Source organism: Bombyx mori, chromosome 12 (assembly GCF_030269925.1).
Source record: "Bombyx mori chromosome 12, ASM3026992v2".
In the NCBI taxonomy this organism is placed as follows: Eukaryota; Metazoa; Arthropoda; class Insecta; order Lepidoptera; family Bombycidae; genus Bombyx; species Bombyx mori.
The window spans coordinates 8,187,404-8,205,671 of record NC_085118.1 but is presented as its reverse complement, the minus strand read 5'-3'; the positions used below and the strand labels follow the sequence as shown (position 1 = coordinate 8,205,671).

Below are 18,268 nucleotides of genomic sequence, written 5' to 3'. Positions count from 1 at the left end.
TTAGCATCACTCCGGTTTGAGCCCCGTGAGCTCACGTACTAGTTAAGGTTACGCTGAAATAGCCTCTCAAGGCTATCAGCTTAGGTAGGAAAAAAAGTTATGCTTATAACTATAGTTATACTTATAGTTACACTTATAGTTATTGGCTGTGTAGTTTTCGGTTTAGGATAGCACGAAATGCATAGAAATGCACGAAATGCATACAATAGCATGCTTTCTCCTCCCCTGAGTGTCGTAAAAAAGGCTCATCCACGAATAAGATGCATCGCTTCTAAATATGATGTCAGCGTACCACAAACGCCAACCGGCATTTGTTGATGGCAGATCATAACGGATGGGTACTACCATTCTATTTTAATTGTGCTGCATACGTGTGTTCTAATTTGGTTGCCACGCCAAATGTACGGGTTCCCAACAGAAGCCAAATGTCGACACAGCACCAGAAAAGCCTTGCAGCTTTGTACTGGAGTTGAAGTTTGATATATTAAATCTGTTATGTGCGAAATATTGGTGATGGAACCACCGATTTTTAATAATGCTACGTATTTATTTATAATGCTACGCAAAAAATTGGGCTTTGAGGGAGCTTTCTTTTGCGGAGCTTTCTCGGCACTGTGGTTTCTTAAAATGAGTTTTGAGAAGATTCCTTAGTAGTAAGCTGAGATTATAGGCGTCTGAAGTCGCTTATGTTTATGACAAACATCAGTAGCCACCATCAGATGGGCTACATGCTCGTCTGCCTATGCATTGAATAAAAAAGGTATTTTTATCATGCTCACAAACATTTTTATCATGTTCACAACAAATCCGAGCTTTAAACACGATCGAATTCAAGATTTCAATAAATGTGCAATTCGTTGGTTGTAACGTATTCGTGTGAGTTATGGCGACGGTGCACGGTGACCGACAAAGCTGCCATATTTCCCGAACGTGCCAAATTAAACAAACATTTCGTCATATTAATTCATGCAACGGCAACGTTGGCGGGGCTTATCATAATTTATGGCCTTAAAGCGAAATTGTTCTGGGAATCCCATAATTTAATACTTTTGCACATGTCCGAAATGATCCGATGACACATGTGCTCTTGGCTTATCTAACCATGTCCGGCAAACATTGGATAATGTATTAGACGAATAAATAAATAATATATTAGTAAATTATTATATTGTATATAATATTATTATATACAAAACGTTGTATAGGAAAATATAAAGGAAAATACGCTTGGCACAATTGTATCGTATGATTCGATTATGTTGATATTAAATCAGACAAGTACGAATATTTCTATTTAACACATGTTCAAGAAAGGCTTTCACAACGAAGTAATAACATCATCTATAATAATAATTAAAAAACCCGCAATAGCCATAAGTTGTGTAATTAATAGTGGATGGGTATACTGTAGGCACACCCAGATAGGTTGTTCTACCTACATATTTACGAAGCAAACTTGTATTGTAGTTTTGAAGGGTTGGAACATTCGTAATGCTACACGAGTGAGAATTGGCATATCGCAAGATTGGTGGTGGCATCCTCATTGTGATGTCAATGGGTCTAATAACATCCTGATGTTAAGTGGCCATCCTGATTTCCATCAGCTTGTTCGCTCGTCTTGTAATATATTATTATTATTATTATTATTATCCTGCCCTTCTCCCAGTTACCTGGGGTCGGCGCAACATGTTTTCTCCTTCCATACTCTTCCATCATATACCATTTCTTCGCTCACTCTTATAAATGAATTAAATAAAAAAAATTTATATCGTTTCGAATCGGAAAAAATACGAAAATTAAAGTACATAATAAGTGAGCTGGAGCTGTGTGCCACTTGGAGTGAGCCACTTAAAACTTTTAAAGTGAGCTATGATTTTAAATAGAAAACGAATAAAATTATATTCGCCGCTGATGTAAATAGGTCTTTCATCTACATCAGGTGGGCCGGATGTCGAGCGGCAATTAGAGCTCATAAAAACACTACACTGATTATACTGTTTTTATTCAAACAAAAACAAAAAAAAAAAATATTTTATCAACATGAAATGCATAGTAAATTTGGTGATGATTATAAGAACTCATAGAAAAGAAAATCTTTTTTTTATAAGTGATCACCGTCACTAATAGAAACTAGTAACAGCATAAACACAACTTCAGAGCCGTTGACGAAGAATACTAATCGAATCATTTTCGGCTTCGTGTTGTTTTATGAATGAAGAGCTTTTGATAGATTTATCGAGTGTGAAGCACAAATTAAAATATTTATAATTTACAATATTTCGTTCTAAGTTAATTTCTAACTTAAGGCAAGTGTAATACTACATTCGAACACATTGAAAGGAGGGACACAATCTTGAGCAGTTGATGGTGACGAGCAAGATAGAGGACAAGCGTTCCAGAGGACGCAGTCCCACGAGATGCTCGGACCAAATTCGGTCTTGTCTAGACATCAAGCTCCACGATGCCCTCTACGAGGCCAAGGATCGCAGCAGATGGAGAACAAACGTACAACAGAGATTGATGCAGCGAGGGAGTCACGACCCTTGGTAATGAGGAGAATGACGCAAGAAGGCGGAAAAATATTACAGAACCGTTTATTTACGAAGTCTGAATTTTGCGTAGAAATAAAAATAAAAAAACCTCATTATTTTGCGAGGAGCAAGAACGTTGCAACAATTAGAAGGGAATTAGTAACAAATTATTGCTTGCGAAGAGGAGGTATAATGGCCGGCAGGGTTGGATGGTTCTCATTAGTGTTCGTCGGTCCCGAGCACAGCCTCGTTGCGGAACCTGCATTATTCATGCGGACAATATTGCACTACCGCACTTACATATATACGCCTACCGTTTTATTTTTGATAAATCATGCAATTCGTACGTTTATTTAATTTACACATGTACCTATCTATTTGTTTTTTTTTTTTAATTTCATACACACCTTTTTTAACTAACCTAGCTTATGAACTACATAATATATGTGGATTGAATAAACCTCTCACATTTAATATTACGTCAGAAATATACACGAAAAAATTTTACATCTAGATATCGAATGATATATATATATATTTAAATATTCCAACCGAGACCTAATTGTGTCAGTAAGACAAGTGATGACCTTGAATGAGTTGGTTCTACCATCGTACTTATTTCAACCACGTAATAAACATATTTCAATTGTAGAACAGGTGTTAAACAATACAATTTCAAACTCCGACCTTTTTTTTTTTATTGCTTAGATGGATGGACGAGCTCACAGCCCACCTGGTGTTAAGTGGTTACTGGAGCCCATAGACATCTACAACGTAAATGCGCCACCCACCTCGAGATATAAGTTCTAAGGTCTCAGTATAGTTACAACGGCTACCCCACCCTTCGAACCGAAACGCATTACTGCTTCACCACGGAAATAGGCGGGGTGATGGTACCTACCCGTGCGGACTCACAAGAGATCCTACCACCAGTGATTACCCAAATTACAATTTTGCGGGTTTGGTTTTTATTACACGATGTTATTCCTTCACCGTGGAAGTCAATCGTGAACATTTGCTGAGTACGTATTTCATTAGAAAAATTGGTACCCGCCTGCGGGATTCGAACACCGGTGCATCGCCACATACGAATGCACCGGACGTCTTATACCACGACGACTTCAAAACCTTACATTTACATTTGGAGCTCCTGTAACGACTTCACAACGTCTGGCCAGACCAGGTAGGTCTTGAGTGGCCTGTTTACTCATTAAGAGCTATAAAATCGATCAAAGAGAAGATTTTATATTTACATATGTATATTATACATGCGACAAAACAATGGACTACAGAAATTCGATTTTTGAATAACAAACAGCATGCCCTAAAAATTCTGTTGTATGGGTGTATATGGACAAAACGTAAATTCCATGCAATCCCCTATGTTAAAGTAATTTGGATCCAATATTCATTAATGGTCGGTTCAATTCTGCGGTATACATTCAGGCCATGAATTAGGAACGGCAAAATGCTCGAGACTGATTAGCAGGAAATCGAAATCGGTCAGTGCAATATCGAAGCCCATTGACGTAACTGTTGGCTGTATTATATCGTTTGTTTTTGGTCAGCTATAAAAGGTTTTTGTTAAATTTCTGCAAACATGCTCATTTTTATGTTACCGATTGGCAAACTTTTATTTTTTATTGCTTAGATGGTTGGACGAGCTCACAGCCCACTTGGTGCTAAGCGGTTACTGGAGCCCATAGACATCTACAACGTAAATGCGCCGCCAACCTTGAGATATAAGTTCTAACATCTCAGTATAGTTACAACGGCTGCCCCACCTTCATACCGAAACGCGTTATTGCTTCACGGCAGAAATAGGCAGGGTGGTGGTACCTACCCGCGCGAACTCACAATGGTCCTACCACCAGTACTAAGCTCTTCGAATTAGAATTGAAGTACTGATTTAGAGCTACCAAAGTCTTGATTTAATCTTCCAGAAATTTTTTATTAGCTTCATTAAATTAGAAGTGAGAATAAAGCTTATTTTTATATCGCTCAATTAGAGTGATATAAAAATAAGCTACGGATTGTTGCCACGGATTGATAAAAGCAGAATTCCAAGCGTTTTCCGGAAATGAAATATGTGATCGATAACTACTCTAATTGATACTATTTTTATTGGGAATTGTTACGAATTACGTATTATATTTATTTCGAATAAAACATAATAACAACGCTGTTTTCTTTGTTTCAGGGGAATTTTACTACAGAACCAAAGGAGGTACGGCGAAGCTATCAAAAGTTTTGAGAGAGCAATTTACTTTCGACCTTCAATGGCTCGTAAGTTGCCGAGATAAATTTAATTATTAAAAATTACAAAAGTCTTCTCTGAAAATTATGTGATAGCCATTATTAACGGTCTACGTATAATTAATTACATTATTTTATTCAATTACTTCAAGATAGTAGTAAGAATCAGGGCTGCTACGTAATTAATAAGATTAAACTAAAATATTATACATAAATTTACAGTTACCGTCTTTAAGTTTTGATTTGCTTTAATAATGAGTCCACTCTATCTTATTTAAGAAAAAAATATGTTTTTTTCCGTTTTTAATTTTTGTATAAGTTGTATTAGAAGCCCATAGGTCCCATTATCATGAGCCGCAAATCGATGCAAATCCGATTGAGATTGCAACCTCTAGGCTTCCTCCTTGAGATGTTTATGGGCTCCAGAAACCACCTAGCATTAAGTAGTGCATAAGCTCGTTCATCCATTAAATTAAAAATCAAGAATAAAATACGTTTCGGTAAAAAAAATTTCAATAAAATTTAATTATTTTGCCATTTTCATAACATAACGACTGTAAAATAATAAAACAGTCAATCTCTGCCTATTTTATTTATCCTCAGTCACTAGCCATGTAGCAATTGTATTGCTAGATTTTTAGATGTTAGATTGCTAGATTTTGTCGTCGTCGTGGCTTAAAGGATAAGACGTCCGGTGAATTCGTATCTAACGATGCAACGGTGTCCGAATCCCGTAGGCGGGTACCAATTTTTATAATGAAATACGTACTTGACAAATGTTCACGATTGACTTCCACGGTGAAGGAATAAATAACATCGTGTAATAAAAATCAAACCCGAAAAATTATAATTTGCGTAATTACTAGTGGTAGGACCACGCCGCCTATTTCTGCCGTGAAGCAGTACTGCGTTTCGGTTTGAAGGGTGGAGCAGCCGTTATAACTATACTGAGACCTTAGAACTTATATCTCAAGATGGGTGGCACATTTACGTTGTAGATGTCTATGGGCTCCAGTAACTACTTAACACCGGGTGGGCTGTGAGCTCGGCCACTCATTAAAGCAATAAAAAAATAAAGACAGATTAACTATTTTAGTGGCATACGTGAATTTGGGAACTTCGCTAATGGCGGACGGGCGGTTAGCTGAGGCGGCGAGTGCGTTACGCGCTGGGTCGCGCGCGGACGGTATCCGGGTGAGAGATCGACGCGAACACGAAGCCGCACGTGTCTCTGCGTTGGTGCAACTAGCAGCTTTACACTCGCAGCGGGGACATTGGCATAAAGCGCTGTCAGCGTACAAAGACGCCCTGCAAATATTACCAGACAGCAACACTCCTATCGTTGGATGGACCCGACATGTGAGCTGATTATCCATTTTTCTCTGTGAAATCGCACACTACACATTTTTTTATTAAGTTTCTTGATTATGGCTTGTGCATTAGTTACGGAATTATTGACTAAGCCTAATTAAGGACACTGAAGTGTGTACGTTTCGCTTAAGATACTTTTAGAACTATAATATCGTACATCATTTAATGTCAAGAACATTGTTCGCCTATAATGAGATTTCTGTACAGTTTTAGCAATCTTACTATTTTAATTACATAATTTTATAGAATTAACTAATTAATTAAAATAGTAAGATTGCTAAAACTGTAAAACCGATTTCGGCTCTAACATTAAGCGTTATTAATCTCGAGGTATATTTTAATGAAATTTATAATTATATGAGTAGAGAACAGACAGTCTTAAAGATAATTGACATTAAAGAATATAAATCGTAAAGTAAACGAAAAAATTTGGACTTGAATTCACAGAAATTTTGATGACTGAACAATAATTAATTTAGGCAGTGGAATTATATGGCTTTTCTTATAATTTGTCTATAGGTTGGTATGGTCTCACTAAAGCTGATGTGAATAAAAAAATAGCGAATGTGTTTAAAACATCAGCCGGAATGTCCGTAGTCTAGTTACTGTTGATATTGCGTCTGATGACGTCATTACTTGACTATAGGTATCGTGATTCGATCTTCAGCATTACTTGTAATAGAAATGAAACAGGTAACAGGATGTATTGATTTTTCATAATGAGCTAGTTAAAACCACATAAGTAAATTGATACTAAAGAATAATAAGGACTTTACAAATATTATTAATTTTAATTAATAATATTTGTAATATTCTTTGTAAAAATAAAAATAAAAAAAGGAAAATTATGAAGCTATAATTTAAAGAAAATATTCTCGCACGGCACTTCGGAATATGTTTGTGTAACACAGGAATAAGATAAATATTCTAATATTTTCGAGGGAAAAAATACTGAAAAACCTCCGCAATGATGCTTCTCGACTACTATGAATATTATGCGTTTTGTTTCTACAGGGTTTAATAGGCTGATTTGTTTGCTGGCACTATGTGCAAGCGATATTAAATTTCAATTCGAAAAATATCGATCAAATCTATTTTATGTATTACGTAAAATACAATGAACGTATACAATAATGGTAATATAAAATAGTGACCGAAATTTTACCTATAAATTTGTATCTGTACAAAATGTCGAAATTTATCTTAAGGCGATGCTGAGCTACAATATGACAAAATCCAACAGGCAGTGTCAACTTTTCAAGTATTTATGTAGACCTAAAAATTTTACACAAACGCCTTACAGCGCGCAAGAAAAAATCGGTTAAATTTATATATTCCGGTTTGAAGGAAGATAAGGCCGTAATTTCATAACAAATTGATATTTCGACCAGATATCTCAAGATGGGCAGCAATCAAGAGTATTTTGGTATATATAGGCTGAGATATGGCCCCTTTAATAATTTTCTAGGTCTAGGTAAAATAAAGGTCATCTATACCAGGAAAGACATGAAATACTTAAACCTGAAATTGTCCCACAAAAAGTATTTCAATCGTCCAATACCGGCCAGTGTTGATAGTTCGTATACGTAAATCAATGTACTGTACATGATTTAGCAGTTAGTAATAGTAAATAGCTATAGTATATTCGGCGTGTCTCTGTGTGTGGTGTAGCTTTGAACATATAGAACGCTTAGCAACTAATATCAATATATTATTATATATCTATGTAGTTTGGTTCACATCCATATTGGGTTGAAGTGTAATACTATACGTTAGGTATGGGTTTACGGAAACAAGCGGTGGCGAGAACGATGAGTGAGGCGTAACCATATTTATATTTTTATACGACAGCAAAATTTTAATATATTGAATTATGAGCTGTTGACTTATGTTATCTAAGTAAATAGATGGAGCGGTGCTAATCTAAGTCGACACGACACCCCTAGCAAGCGTTGTGGCCGTATAGCAAATTAGATTCAATAAATAATTAATTATAGTTAATTCAACAGATTTATTTTCTATCAACCGAATCGTAGAATAAAAAGAATTTTCGACATTAGGAAAGGATTATCCAAGAAATCTATACAAAAAAGGACAACTTAGGCATAAATATTAGGGAAACTACAATTTAGCTGGTTTATGTTGAATTACAACAACTCATACTTTAATCGTATTCAACGTCATTATACCATGAAACGTTGGAAGAGCATAAGTCCAGTGACTTCAATAGTCGAAAACTTAACTAGTTTGTTGCCGCGGGGTAGCTCGCTGCCTGGGCCCGATTTAAAAATCATGCGCTTTAATTCGCACAAACCTGTCGTATTATCCGCCCGCCTATCATAATAGTTTGATATTTCACACTCGCCCTGGTGAACCAAGTCTAAGAACAAACCCGGGTTGCGCTTAGTTCATAAAAACGTTTTCCTTGTTTCCTCCTTAGCTCCAGACCAAATATATCATAATATAATCTATCTATATCGCCACTCATTCATGCTCCGTTCATTTTCGTAAATTAATTTATAAAAGTAGAAATTTTCCGATATTACGAAAATTACCTATCTATTCGCCAATTGAGAAATTATAACAAAATCAATTAATATATTTAATTAAATATTTATTGATGAAAAGATAATTAGAATAACCATAAACCAGAATAAATAATAAGAAGTACCTGAGGAATCCTGGTTCAAGCTGAAGATCTTCGTTCACAAGGCTACGCGACACTCCTAATGTTGTTCATATATCGCGCATGTTTGTGTGTTTCACAACTTTTCGATATCGAGTCGAGGGAACCCGCTCCTCCCCACGACCTCTCACAGCTGGAGTCCCGCAAGGCTCTGTCCTCTCACCCCTCCTATTTAGCTTATTCGTCAACGATATTCCCCGGTCGCCGCCGACCCATTTAGCTTTATTCGCCGACGACACGACTGTTTACTATTCTAGTAGAAATAAGTCCCTAATCGCGAAGAAGCTTCAGAGCGCAGCCCTAGCCCTAGGACAGTGGTTCCAAAAATGGCGCATAGACATCAACCCAGCGAAAAGTACTGCGGTGCTATTTCAGAGGGGAAGCTCCACACGGATTTCCTCCCGGATTAGGAGGAGGAATCTCACACCCCCGATTACTCTCTTTAGACAACCCATACCCTGGGCTAGGAAGGTCAAGTACCTGGGCGTTACCCTGGATGCATCGATGACATTCCGCCCGCATATAAAATCAGTCCGTGACCGTGCCGCGTTTATTCTCGGTAGACTCTACCCCATGATCTGTAAGCGGAGTAAAATGTCCCTTCGGAACAAGGTGACACTTTACAAAACTTGCATAAGGCCCGTCATGACTTACGCGAGTGTGGTGTTCGCTCACGCGGCCCGCACACACATAGACACCCTCCAATCTCTACAATCCCGCTTTTGCAGGTTAGCTGTCGGGGCTCCGTGGTTCGTGAGGAACGTTGACCTACACGACGACCTGGGCCTCGAATCAATTCGGAAATACATGAAGTCAGCGTCGGAACGATACTTCGATAAGGCTATGCGTCATGATAATCGCCTTATCGTTGCCGCCGCTGACTACTCCCCGAATCCTGATCATGCGGGAGCCAGTCACCGTCGACGCCCTAGACACGTCCTTACGGATCCATCAGATCCAATAACCTTTGCATTAGATGCCTTCAGCTCTAATACTAGGAGCAGGCTTAGGGACCCCGGTAACCGTATTCGTCGAACTCGACAAAGAGGTCGACGTGCAACCTAACCCATGCATCAGCCCGCTGAGTTTCTCGCCGGATCTTCTCAGCGGGTCGCGATTCCGATCCGGTAGTAGATTCATTCGCGAAACAATTGCTCTTGAGTTGTTAGGTCTCCTTCGGAGGCGCTCGGGCAGTTGTTAGCAAATCCCGCCCCTCTTGGCTGAGCCTTTGCTCGCCCACCTGTCCTGGTGAAACTGGAAAGGCCTTCGGGCCACCAGTAAACTTTCAATCATAAAAAAAAAAAAAAAAAAAAAAAGTGTTTCACAATTGTGGGAATTAATTGAAGCTATATGTACATTTTGGAAGAAAAGTTTCTTTTCTGCACTCTCATTTGTGCCCTCACAAGAAACTTTAAACGTAAAAACCTTCCATTAGGTATATTGTTGAATTGAAATGAATTGATATTATTAAATTTCGAAGACCGATCGAAGTGTATTATCTACTAGTGGTATTACTAGAAAACGGTTTTATTACGCTATCGTGGCACAGCGCACGTATGTAGTTTATATCATAGATTTCAGAATGGACAGGCTGAGCACACTTAAGTTCTTGAAATACGGCTTGTTACTGATTGCTAAGTGCTGTCAATATTATGGACGATTAAGTTGACCCGTTCATCAACAACGTTTAATAAAACATTACCTATAATGATTTTTTTATTTCAGAACGTGCTATCTATGGCGAGTGAAATATACGTGCAACTTCAACAGTGGCCGCTGGCGGAAAACAGCATTCTTTCAGCCTTGGCCATAGCACCTCAAGACGTACGGACACATGTCACACTTGCACAAATACTTGCGAGAAACGTAAGTAATTCATACATACACTAATTAAACGCTCTACTGTCAGCTTGCGAAATAAAAATTAAAGCCACAGACACTTTAGGACCTAAGGTCAAAATCTTAATTGAATAGTGTAAGAGCTTTCCTCCTCATCAAACCAGAGTCGAGATGAGCTTGAGATCAGAAATAGACACGACGGCGTCACCTACCGGTGAGGGGTGGTAATGCGCTTTATCGATTAGAGGAACGTTGCTTTAGGATGAATGATGGTCACAAATTTCATCATTAACTTCACTAATCATCATTTCATCATCTTTCGAACTTACTTTTGTATGTGGTCGTTCAATATAGGATTTTTATTGGCTTCATTAAACGCTCAAGTAAAGCTTGCTACCTTGCTACTTGCCACCAATAAAACTAGTAGATATTTGTGTATATTGCTTCAAATATACATGATGTATGAAATTAAAATGTACACATAACTGACGTCACGCAATGTTACAGACGAGTAGAAGTATGGAAGCCGAGCTGTGGTTCAAAAAGGCGCTGCTGTTAGCACCTCAAGATCCTTCTATAAGAGATCAATTTGGTAAGATATTATAGACTCTTTTTGAGTACTTTACGCGCTCGCCGATTTATTATTTACCAGACGTCTGGGAAATAAATAAAAAATAATTATTCATTCTCTGAAATCGAAAATTCCTGGGATTTCAATTTTATCTCCGCTAACGCCCTTGTTGTATAAAATATGTGTAACGAGACTTTTTGTTTTAGAACTCGAATAGCTTTTTAAATAATGTTCGTTCATTATTGTTTACTTATTTAAGTATTGAGACAATTCCAAAACGAATACATGAGTTTTTCAACTCATAATCTTTGATATTTCATTTACTTTTAGAAGCAAAGTAGAAACTTCACATAAGTAATTGTATCAGCAAAATATGAAGAACAATTTTCCAATAAACTTTCCAGACATTTTCTACAATAATGATTCTAAGTATAAAAAGGTTTTCAGTAAGTTAGCCACTACTTGCGTAACTAGAACATTGATTTTACGACAGCCAAACAAGTCACGTACAGAAATAAATAATATATACGTACCAATATTATATACGTGTAGTATATGCCCTACATTATAGTATATGCCCTAGTAAAATGTACAACGGTTGGGCGTATTTACTAGTGGCATATTATAACCCCATATGGCCATGTACCATCAATCTGCCTGTTTCTGCCACGAGACAGTCGGATGTTCTAGTTTGAACGATAAATTGGCCATTATACAATATATTGGATTCTTCGACCTAAAGCTGGGGGTGCGTCGCGACTTTCTTGTTGTGTTTTCTATAGGCTCCAGTACATTTTTTTTTTATTGCCTTTGTAGGCAGACGAGCATACGGCCCACCTGATGGTGAGTGGTTACCGTCGCCCATGGACTTCAGCAATGCCAGGGGCAGAGCCAAGCCGCTGCCTACCGCTTAATACTCTCCACAAGCCTCGTTTGAAGAAGGACATGTCGTACCTGTCATGTAATAGATTTTTCATAGTGTTAAGGCTTATTGTGAAACCACAAAAATAAGTTCCACAATCCTACCTCATTCAGCTAAAAAGCTATCAGGGAATCTCGGATAAAGCGCAAGAAAATTATATATATGTACAGTATAATGGAGTGGGGGCATCTCATATGTTTAAGTAAAAATGGTCAAAGTCAAAATGTGTACTCGTGAAAAAAATCCTCGAAAACTACGAATGATTAATTAAAAATCAAGAATGGTGACAAACATACCATACCAGTGCCAGTCTTGATCATGTCAGGCACGAAAGACACGGTTATAGCGCTCGGCCGTGAGAGCAATTTCGTCTAAATAATCTTCGAAGTAAAATTCCCAGAATTTTTTGTCCTCAATTTTTTGTAATGCAAAATTATAAATTATTCACAAAAAAAAAATACTTGACTAAATAAATTAATTTCGTGAATACTAACAATTATTATTTTCAACAGTTACTTATTTAGTTTTGAGCATAATGATAAAATGATTATTAAACATTACGAATTGAATAGGCCAAAGACAAATCTCAAGATTAAAATTAAGAAAGAAAAAAGGTAATTTTATCTATACTTTAAGAAAGACGAAACAAAAAAAAACGGTTCTTTTGATATTTACTTCAATTGTAGACAAAAATTTCCTTTGTAAATTGAATTTTCATGTCTCTGTCCGTAGAGTAGATTTGGCGGTGATGAGATTTTGCTAACATTTTAATAATTTATTGGTTATTAAAATGTTAGCAATAGTAATTTAATGATGATTTCATGTTTACATGATGCTACTACAAATGTCCAACGAACTTTTTTTTTCTTGCAATATGGCTTTTTACTGATAACATACAAATTAAAACTGATTTTATGGTTAAATCTCACGTTTTATATCCATTGCAATTTTATCCGACGTTTTGAAATAGTTTTGCGTGGTCACGGACGACTAAGGTGTAAGTCGACATTGAATGTTGTTGTAACTACGGAAGAAAATACGAGAACATTCAAGCTAGCCACCAAAACACACGTCTCTTTTATAAAAGCTGTCAATATGATAAAATGCATTCGTCACTTAATTTTTTAAAGGCAGAGGGCTCTTAATTACTTTCATATTACGGGCGTGTTTGTTAATACCACGGGGTACAAATACTCTGATAATAGGATAAATTTTATCGTTATTATTCGTATATTAGTTGCATTGCTGGCGGTTAACCAAGCGGACAGGATTCTCAACAGACCATAGTCTTATTATTCTAAGATAATCTATGCTATCAATTTGATTTTTAGATTTTTTTTAAATAATTTATTTGAGAATCATAGTTTAGAGATAGAAACTACACACAGATTGGTGCGAAAATGATTTTTGCAAAAACAGGTTCCACCGTAATGTGAATGCTACAGCCCGTTTTGGAATCTGAATCTTTGTGATTCGAATTCTATATAGCACATTGTGTCGCGGTAGAAATACCTTAAATGCCGCCACTTATTTTATTTAAATCAAAGATGTTATACATGTACATATGTGATTATCTTATCATGGTAGGCATGTTTCTGAGATCACATCGTCGCTTCCGCGAATCTGCGGAACAGATGGTCGTGGCTGCGCAGCTGTCGCCTGACAGCGGTGCGAGGGCTGCGGCGGCCGCCAGAGCGCTCCGTGACGCTCGAAGGTGCAGGGCGGCGGAGCGTTGGTACGCTCGGGCGGTACAGTTAAATCCTGAGGTACGGTCTGAAAAAAAAATTAATTAACAACCCCGTTAACAATATAATTTATTTCTGTTACAAACTCTTTGTAGTGGATTATTGGTTATGAAGTATTCTTTTTCTTCACATGCTGCGTAATGGATTGTATGATTCTATATTGTTGGACATATTTAAAAAAAAAGGTCACACTTAAAGAAGGCCTAAAGTAGACCAAATGAGATCTGTGCCAACAGTAAATTAAATTCAGAAATATTACCTAGTTTAAAGTTACGTTAATTAAAATAATGTTATCTAATTTTAATCTAATCTTAAAGGTATCTTATAGGTGTGAATAAGGCTTTGTGTTTATATAAAAAGTTCAGACATATAAAGCGCTTCAATTTGAAGGGTGGGGCAGCCGTTGTAACTATACTGAGACCTTAGAACTCTTATCTCAAAGTGGGTGGCGGCATTTACGTTGTAGATGTCTAAAGCAAAAAAATAAAAGCAGCCCGGCGTAGCATTAGATAATGAGTTGTTATCGCCGCCCATAAACATCAGTTATGCCAGGAATAGAGCTACACCCCCGATCACCCTCTTCGGCCAACCTATACCCAGGGCCAGGAAGGTCAAGTGCCTGGGAGTCACCCCTGGATGCATCCATGACATTCCGCCCGCATATAAAACAGTCCGTGACCGTGCCGCATTTATTCTCGGCAGACTCTATCCCATGATCTGTAAGCGGAGTAAAATGTCCGTTAGGAACAAGGTGACACTTTACAAAACTTGCATAAGGCCCGTCATGACTTACGCGAGTGTGGTGTTCGCTCACGCGGCCCGCACACACATAGACACCCTCCAATCCCTACAATCCCGCTTTTGCAGGTTAGCCGTCGGGGCTCCGTGGTTCGTGAGGAACGTCGACCTACACGACGACCTGGGCCTCGAATCGATCCGCAAACACATGAAGTCAGTGTCGGAACGGTACTTCGATAAGGCTATGCGTCATGATAATCGCCTTATCGTTGCCGCCGCTGATTACTCCCCGAATCCTGATCACGCAGGTGCAAGTCACCGTCGTCGCCCTAGACACGTCCTTACGGATCCATCAGATCCAATAACTCTTACATTAAATACCTTCAGCTCTAACACTAGGAGCAGGCTGAGGAACCCCGGTAACCGTACTCGCCGAACTCGACAAATAGGTCGACGTGCAACCTAACCCATGCATCAGCCCGCTGAGTTTCTCGCCGGATCTTCTCAGTGGATCTCGTGATTCCGATCCGGTAGTAGATTCATTCGCGAAGCAATTGCTCTTGAGTTGTTAGGTCTCCTTCGGAGGCGCTCGGGCAGTTGTTAGTAAATCCCACCCCACCTGGCTGAGCCTTTGCTCGCCCACCTGTCCTGGTGAAGCTGGAAAGGCCTCCGGGCCACCAGTAATCTTTCAATCATAAAAAAAAACGTATAGAGCTGAGTAAATAGACGATCTGATTTTTTCTTTAAAGAAGATTTTGTTAACAGGACGCCGAGTACCATTCGAACTTGGGTGCTATTTTGCATCTGAACGGGAAATATACGGCAGCCGCAACCTCATACAGACGGGCGTTACAACTACAACCAAATGATGAAATCACTACAACCAATTTAAAGAGAGTCAGAGCACTCATGCACAGTCAAAGAAGGAAATAATTTTTACACGTCATGTCAATTGCCAAGCTAATTAGTAAAATCAATTGTTTTAATAGACAGTTAAAATAAACTAGAATTGTTTTGTGGTTAAGAAGGCCTCTAAAACTGTCATCGGTCATAGGACCTTTGTGGAGTCGTGTTTCAATTACGATCGATAAATATTTTATTAGATTTTATTACATTAAAATTACTCATGGTTGCTAAATCGAATTCTAATGTAATTCAAAAGGAACCTTACAAAAAAGTTCAGTTTTAGCTAGAAATTGATTAATGTTAATATATTTTTAAAATTATAACGATTTTATACATGGCTGGATTTTATGATACTGTGTACTGTGAATATAAAACTAAAAAAAAAAATCACCTCATTAATTTATTTCGTCTTCCATAAGAAAATATTATGCTGTTTTTATAGTGAAATAAACGGTAATGGTATAAAGGCTAGTGCTCATTTATTGTGTTGTGCTATTCTTTAGGCTACTTATAACATTCGCGAAAATAAAATTGTAATTCGGTTGAGGCTAATACGTTTTAGAAAAAAATTATATCCCAAAAACGACAACAGTGCTATTTTCAAAGTCAATGAATCTGCTAATTTTCTTGTAGATTACCGTCCTATTTAACACACTCTCCTTCTTTCGTATAGTATATTCCTACATGATCTATATAAATACTTACTGTCTTTTGAAGACTATTTACGTATACATAACTATAATTTCCTAACTTTCACGCTGCATCGAAATAAAACCTTGACGTGCAACGAAATGAGTTTGGTGTTGTTGTGAGAAAATTAAATTTCCTTAAATATTACAGTTTAATTAACATTTAATTAACACTCATTACACAAGTAACGAAGAACGGAGTACAAAATTACTCAAAGAAGTTTTTCTTCTCCAATATTTAATAGTTTAAATCTTCATCATCTATCAAGTCATTGTGATATTATTAGCATGCTTAAAACTTTATGTTTACAAATAACAAAACATATCTATATATATTTATGTAGATACGTCATAATGAATAACATTGTTACAACTTTTATGTATCTATGTAACGTCTTTGTAAGTTAAAAAATGTAAATAAATGAATGTAAACGTAAGTAATTCATTTGTAATGAAAAATGTTATTTTCTATGTATAAAATAGTTTTGTTGTTTTCTTCTCACATCTGTGACAATAAATATAAATTACGCTTTGTAGTTGTATTATGTAAAATAAACGCCAAAATGTTTATTTATTTATATACTAATAATAGTTTGATGTGATTGTGTTTATACGGTGTGGGGCCATGATATGAAATGAGTATCAATTGTAAAAAAAAAAGTAGATAGTATGCAAATGAGGTTTCATTGCTAAAATAAACACAATCACTTGCAAGTATTATCTTTACGATTCAATTAAGCTGAAATATTTGGACTCAGAAATTGTGTTTCAACAAAAATATATACCAGTTTAATACCTATGTACATATTTCAATAAACGCAAATATTATGCTTTAATGAAGATAAAATTAAATACATTCGATATTAATCCGTGAAATTCCGAGTAGACTAAAGCTATGAAATCGGATTCTACTACTTATATGGAATTGCTTGCATACAGTTAAACAAAATCTATGTTTAAAGGCTTCGTCAAACAGATCGCGTACTTAGCGTGCGTCAGAGCGCTAAACTAACGCCGCGCTATGACGCGCGCTAATAACGCGTTCTGTTTGACGAAGCCTTAAATTTAAATAATACGAGCTATTATATCTTACCCTCAACATGCAACGATTTGAAGTTTTAGTAACTCTATTTTATAAACGAATATATTATCAATATATTATCTACCTTAATAAATTATATAGACCAATTACTTCCGAAGCATTTCACTCAAGAAGAATACAATGTCAACTTCCAATAAACATTAAGTTTGAATCATTTTTTTTAAATAATAAATCATGGAATTGTATTTAAGTAAATATTTTTGTTTGTTTAAGTACTTATAGTTAAATAGGTAAGTATGTTCGCGTTATGCAAGTAAACCTGCAAATTCCCAAAGTGATATAAATTATTGTATGTTGATAATTTTGTAAATAAAAGCTTCGATATTTTATGAATTTAATTATTTATTCCCTCCAAATTATCATTCCTCGAGCGATATCCGAGCTTGTTCGAATGAAATATTTAAATTCAATTATGCATTTAAAAATACACATTCGGTTATAAAAAATTTGCCTACTTGGTGTTACTCGGTGTTCGTTTTATTCCCTATGAAACGAAGCCTTGGGCTGGTTTTCAACCCGGGATCCACAGATATCACAACGTGAATGTTGCCACCCGTCTTGAGACATGAGATCAAAGTCTCAATTGTATTATGTAATGGCTGTTTCAGCCTTCAAGCTGTGACTACTAAGCGGTAGAAATAGGTAGATGTTCAAGTTAGCTCACAATTCGCCGTTCCAAAATCGCAGTTCACACAATCGCCGGTAATCACTTTAAACAGGTTTTGATATTTATACATACTCGTATAACTAACTATACAATCATTATACGTATGTAAAATTATATACCAGTACATACATATATGTGTATCGGAAAATCGAAAGATCCAGGTACGTCATAATACACTATTATAATACACGTCAGCTACCAGCTTTAAAACTATTCACAATTGGAAACACGAAGCTCATAGATAT

At 36.8% G+C, this 18,268-nt stretch overlaps 1 protein-coding gene across 1 annotated transcript in view; it reads left to right on the top strand.

The window, feature by feature from the left end:
• Positions 1-17,689, top strand: part of LOC101744805 (protein O-mannosyl-transferase TMTC2) — a 117,761-nt gene extending 100,072 nt beyond the window's left edge. The window contains exons 6-11 of the mRNA XM_004929444.5: positions 4,732-4,817; positions 5,884-6,146; positions 10,570-10,710; positions 11,191-11,275; positions 13,764-13,942; positions 15,425-17,689. Coding sequence (XP_004929501.1) covers positions 4,732-4,817; positions 5,884-6,146; positions 10,570-10,710; positions 11,191-11,275; positions 13,764-13,942; positions 15,425-15,592 — 922 coding nt within the window. The 3' untranslated portion in view covers positions 15,593-17,689. The remainder of the gene's footprint in view (positions 1-4,731; positions 4,818-5,883; positions 6,147-10,569; positions 10,711-11,190; positions 11,276-13,763; positions 13,943-15,424) is intronic.
• Positions 17,690-18,268: the final 579 nt, after the last annotated feature.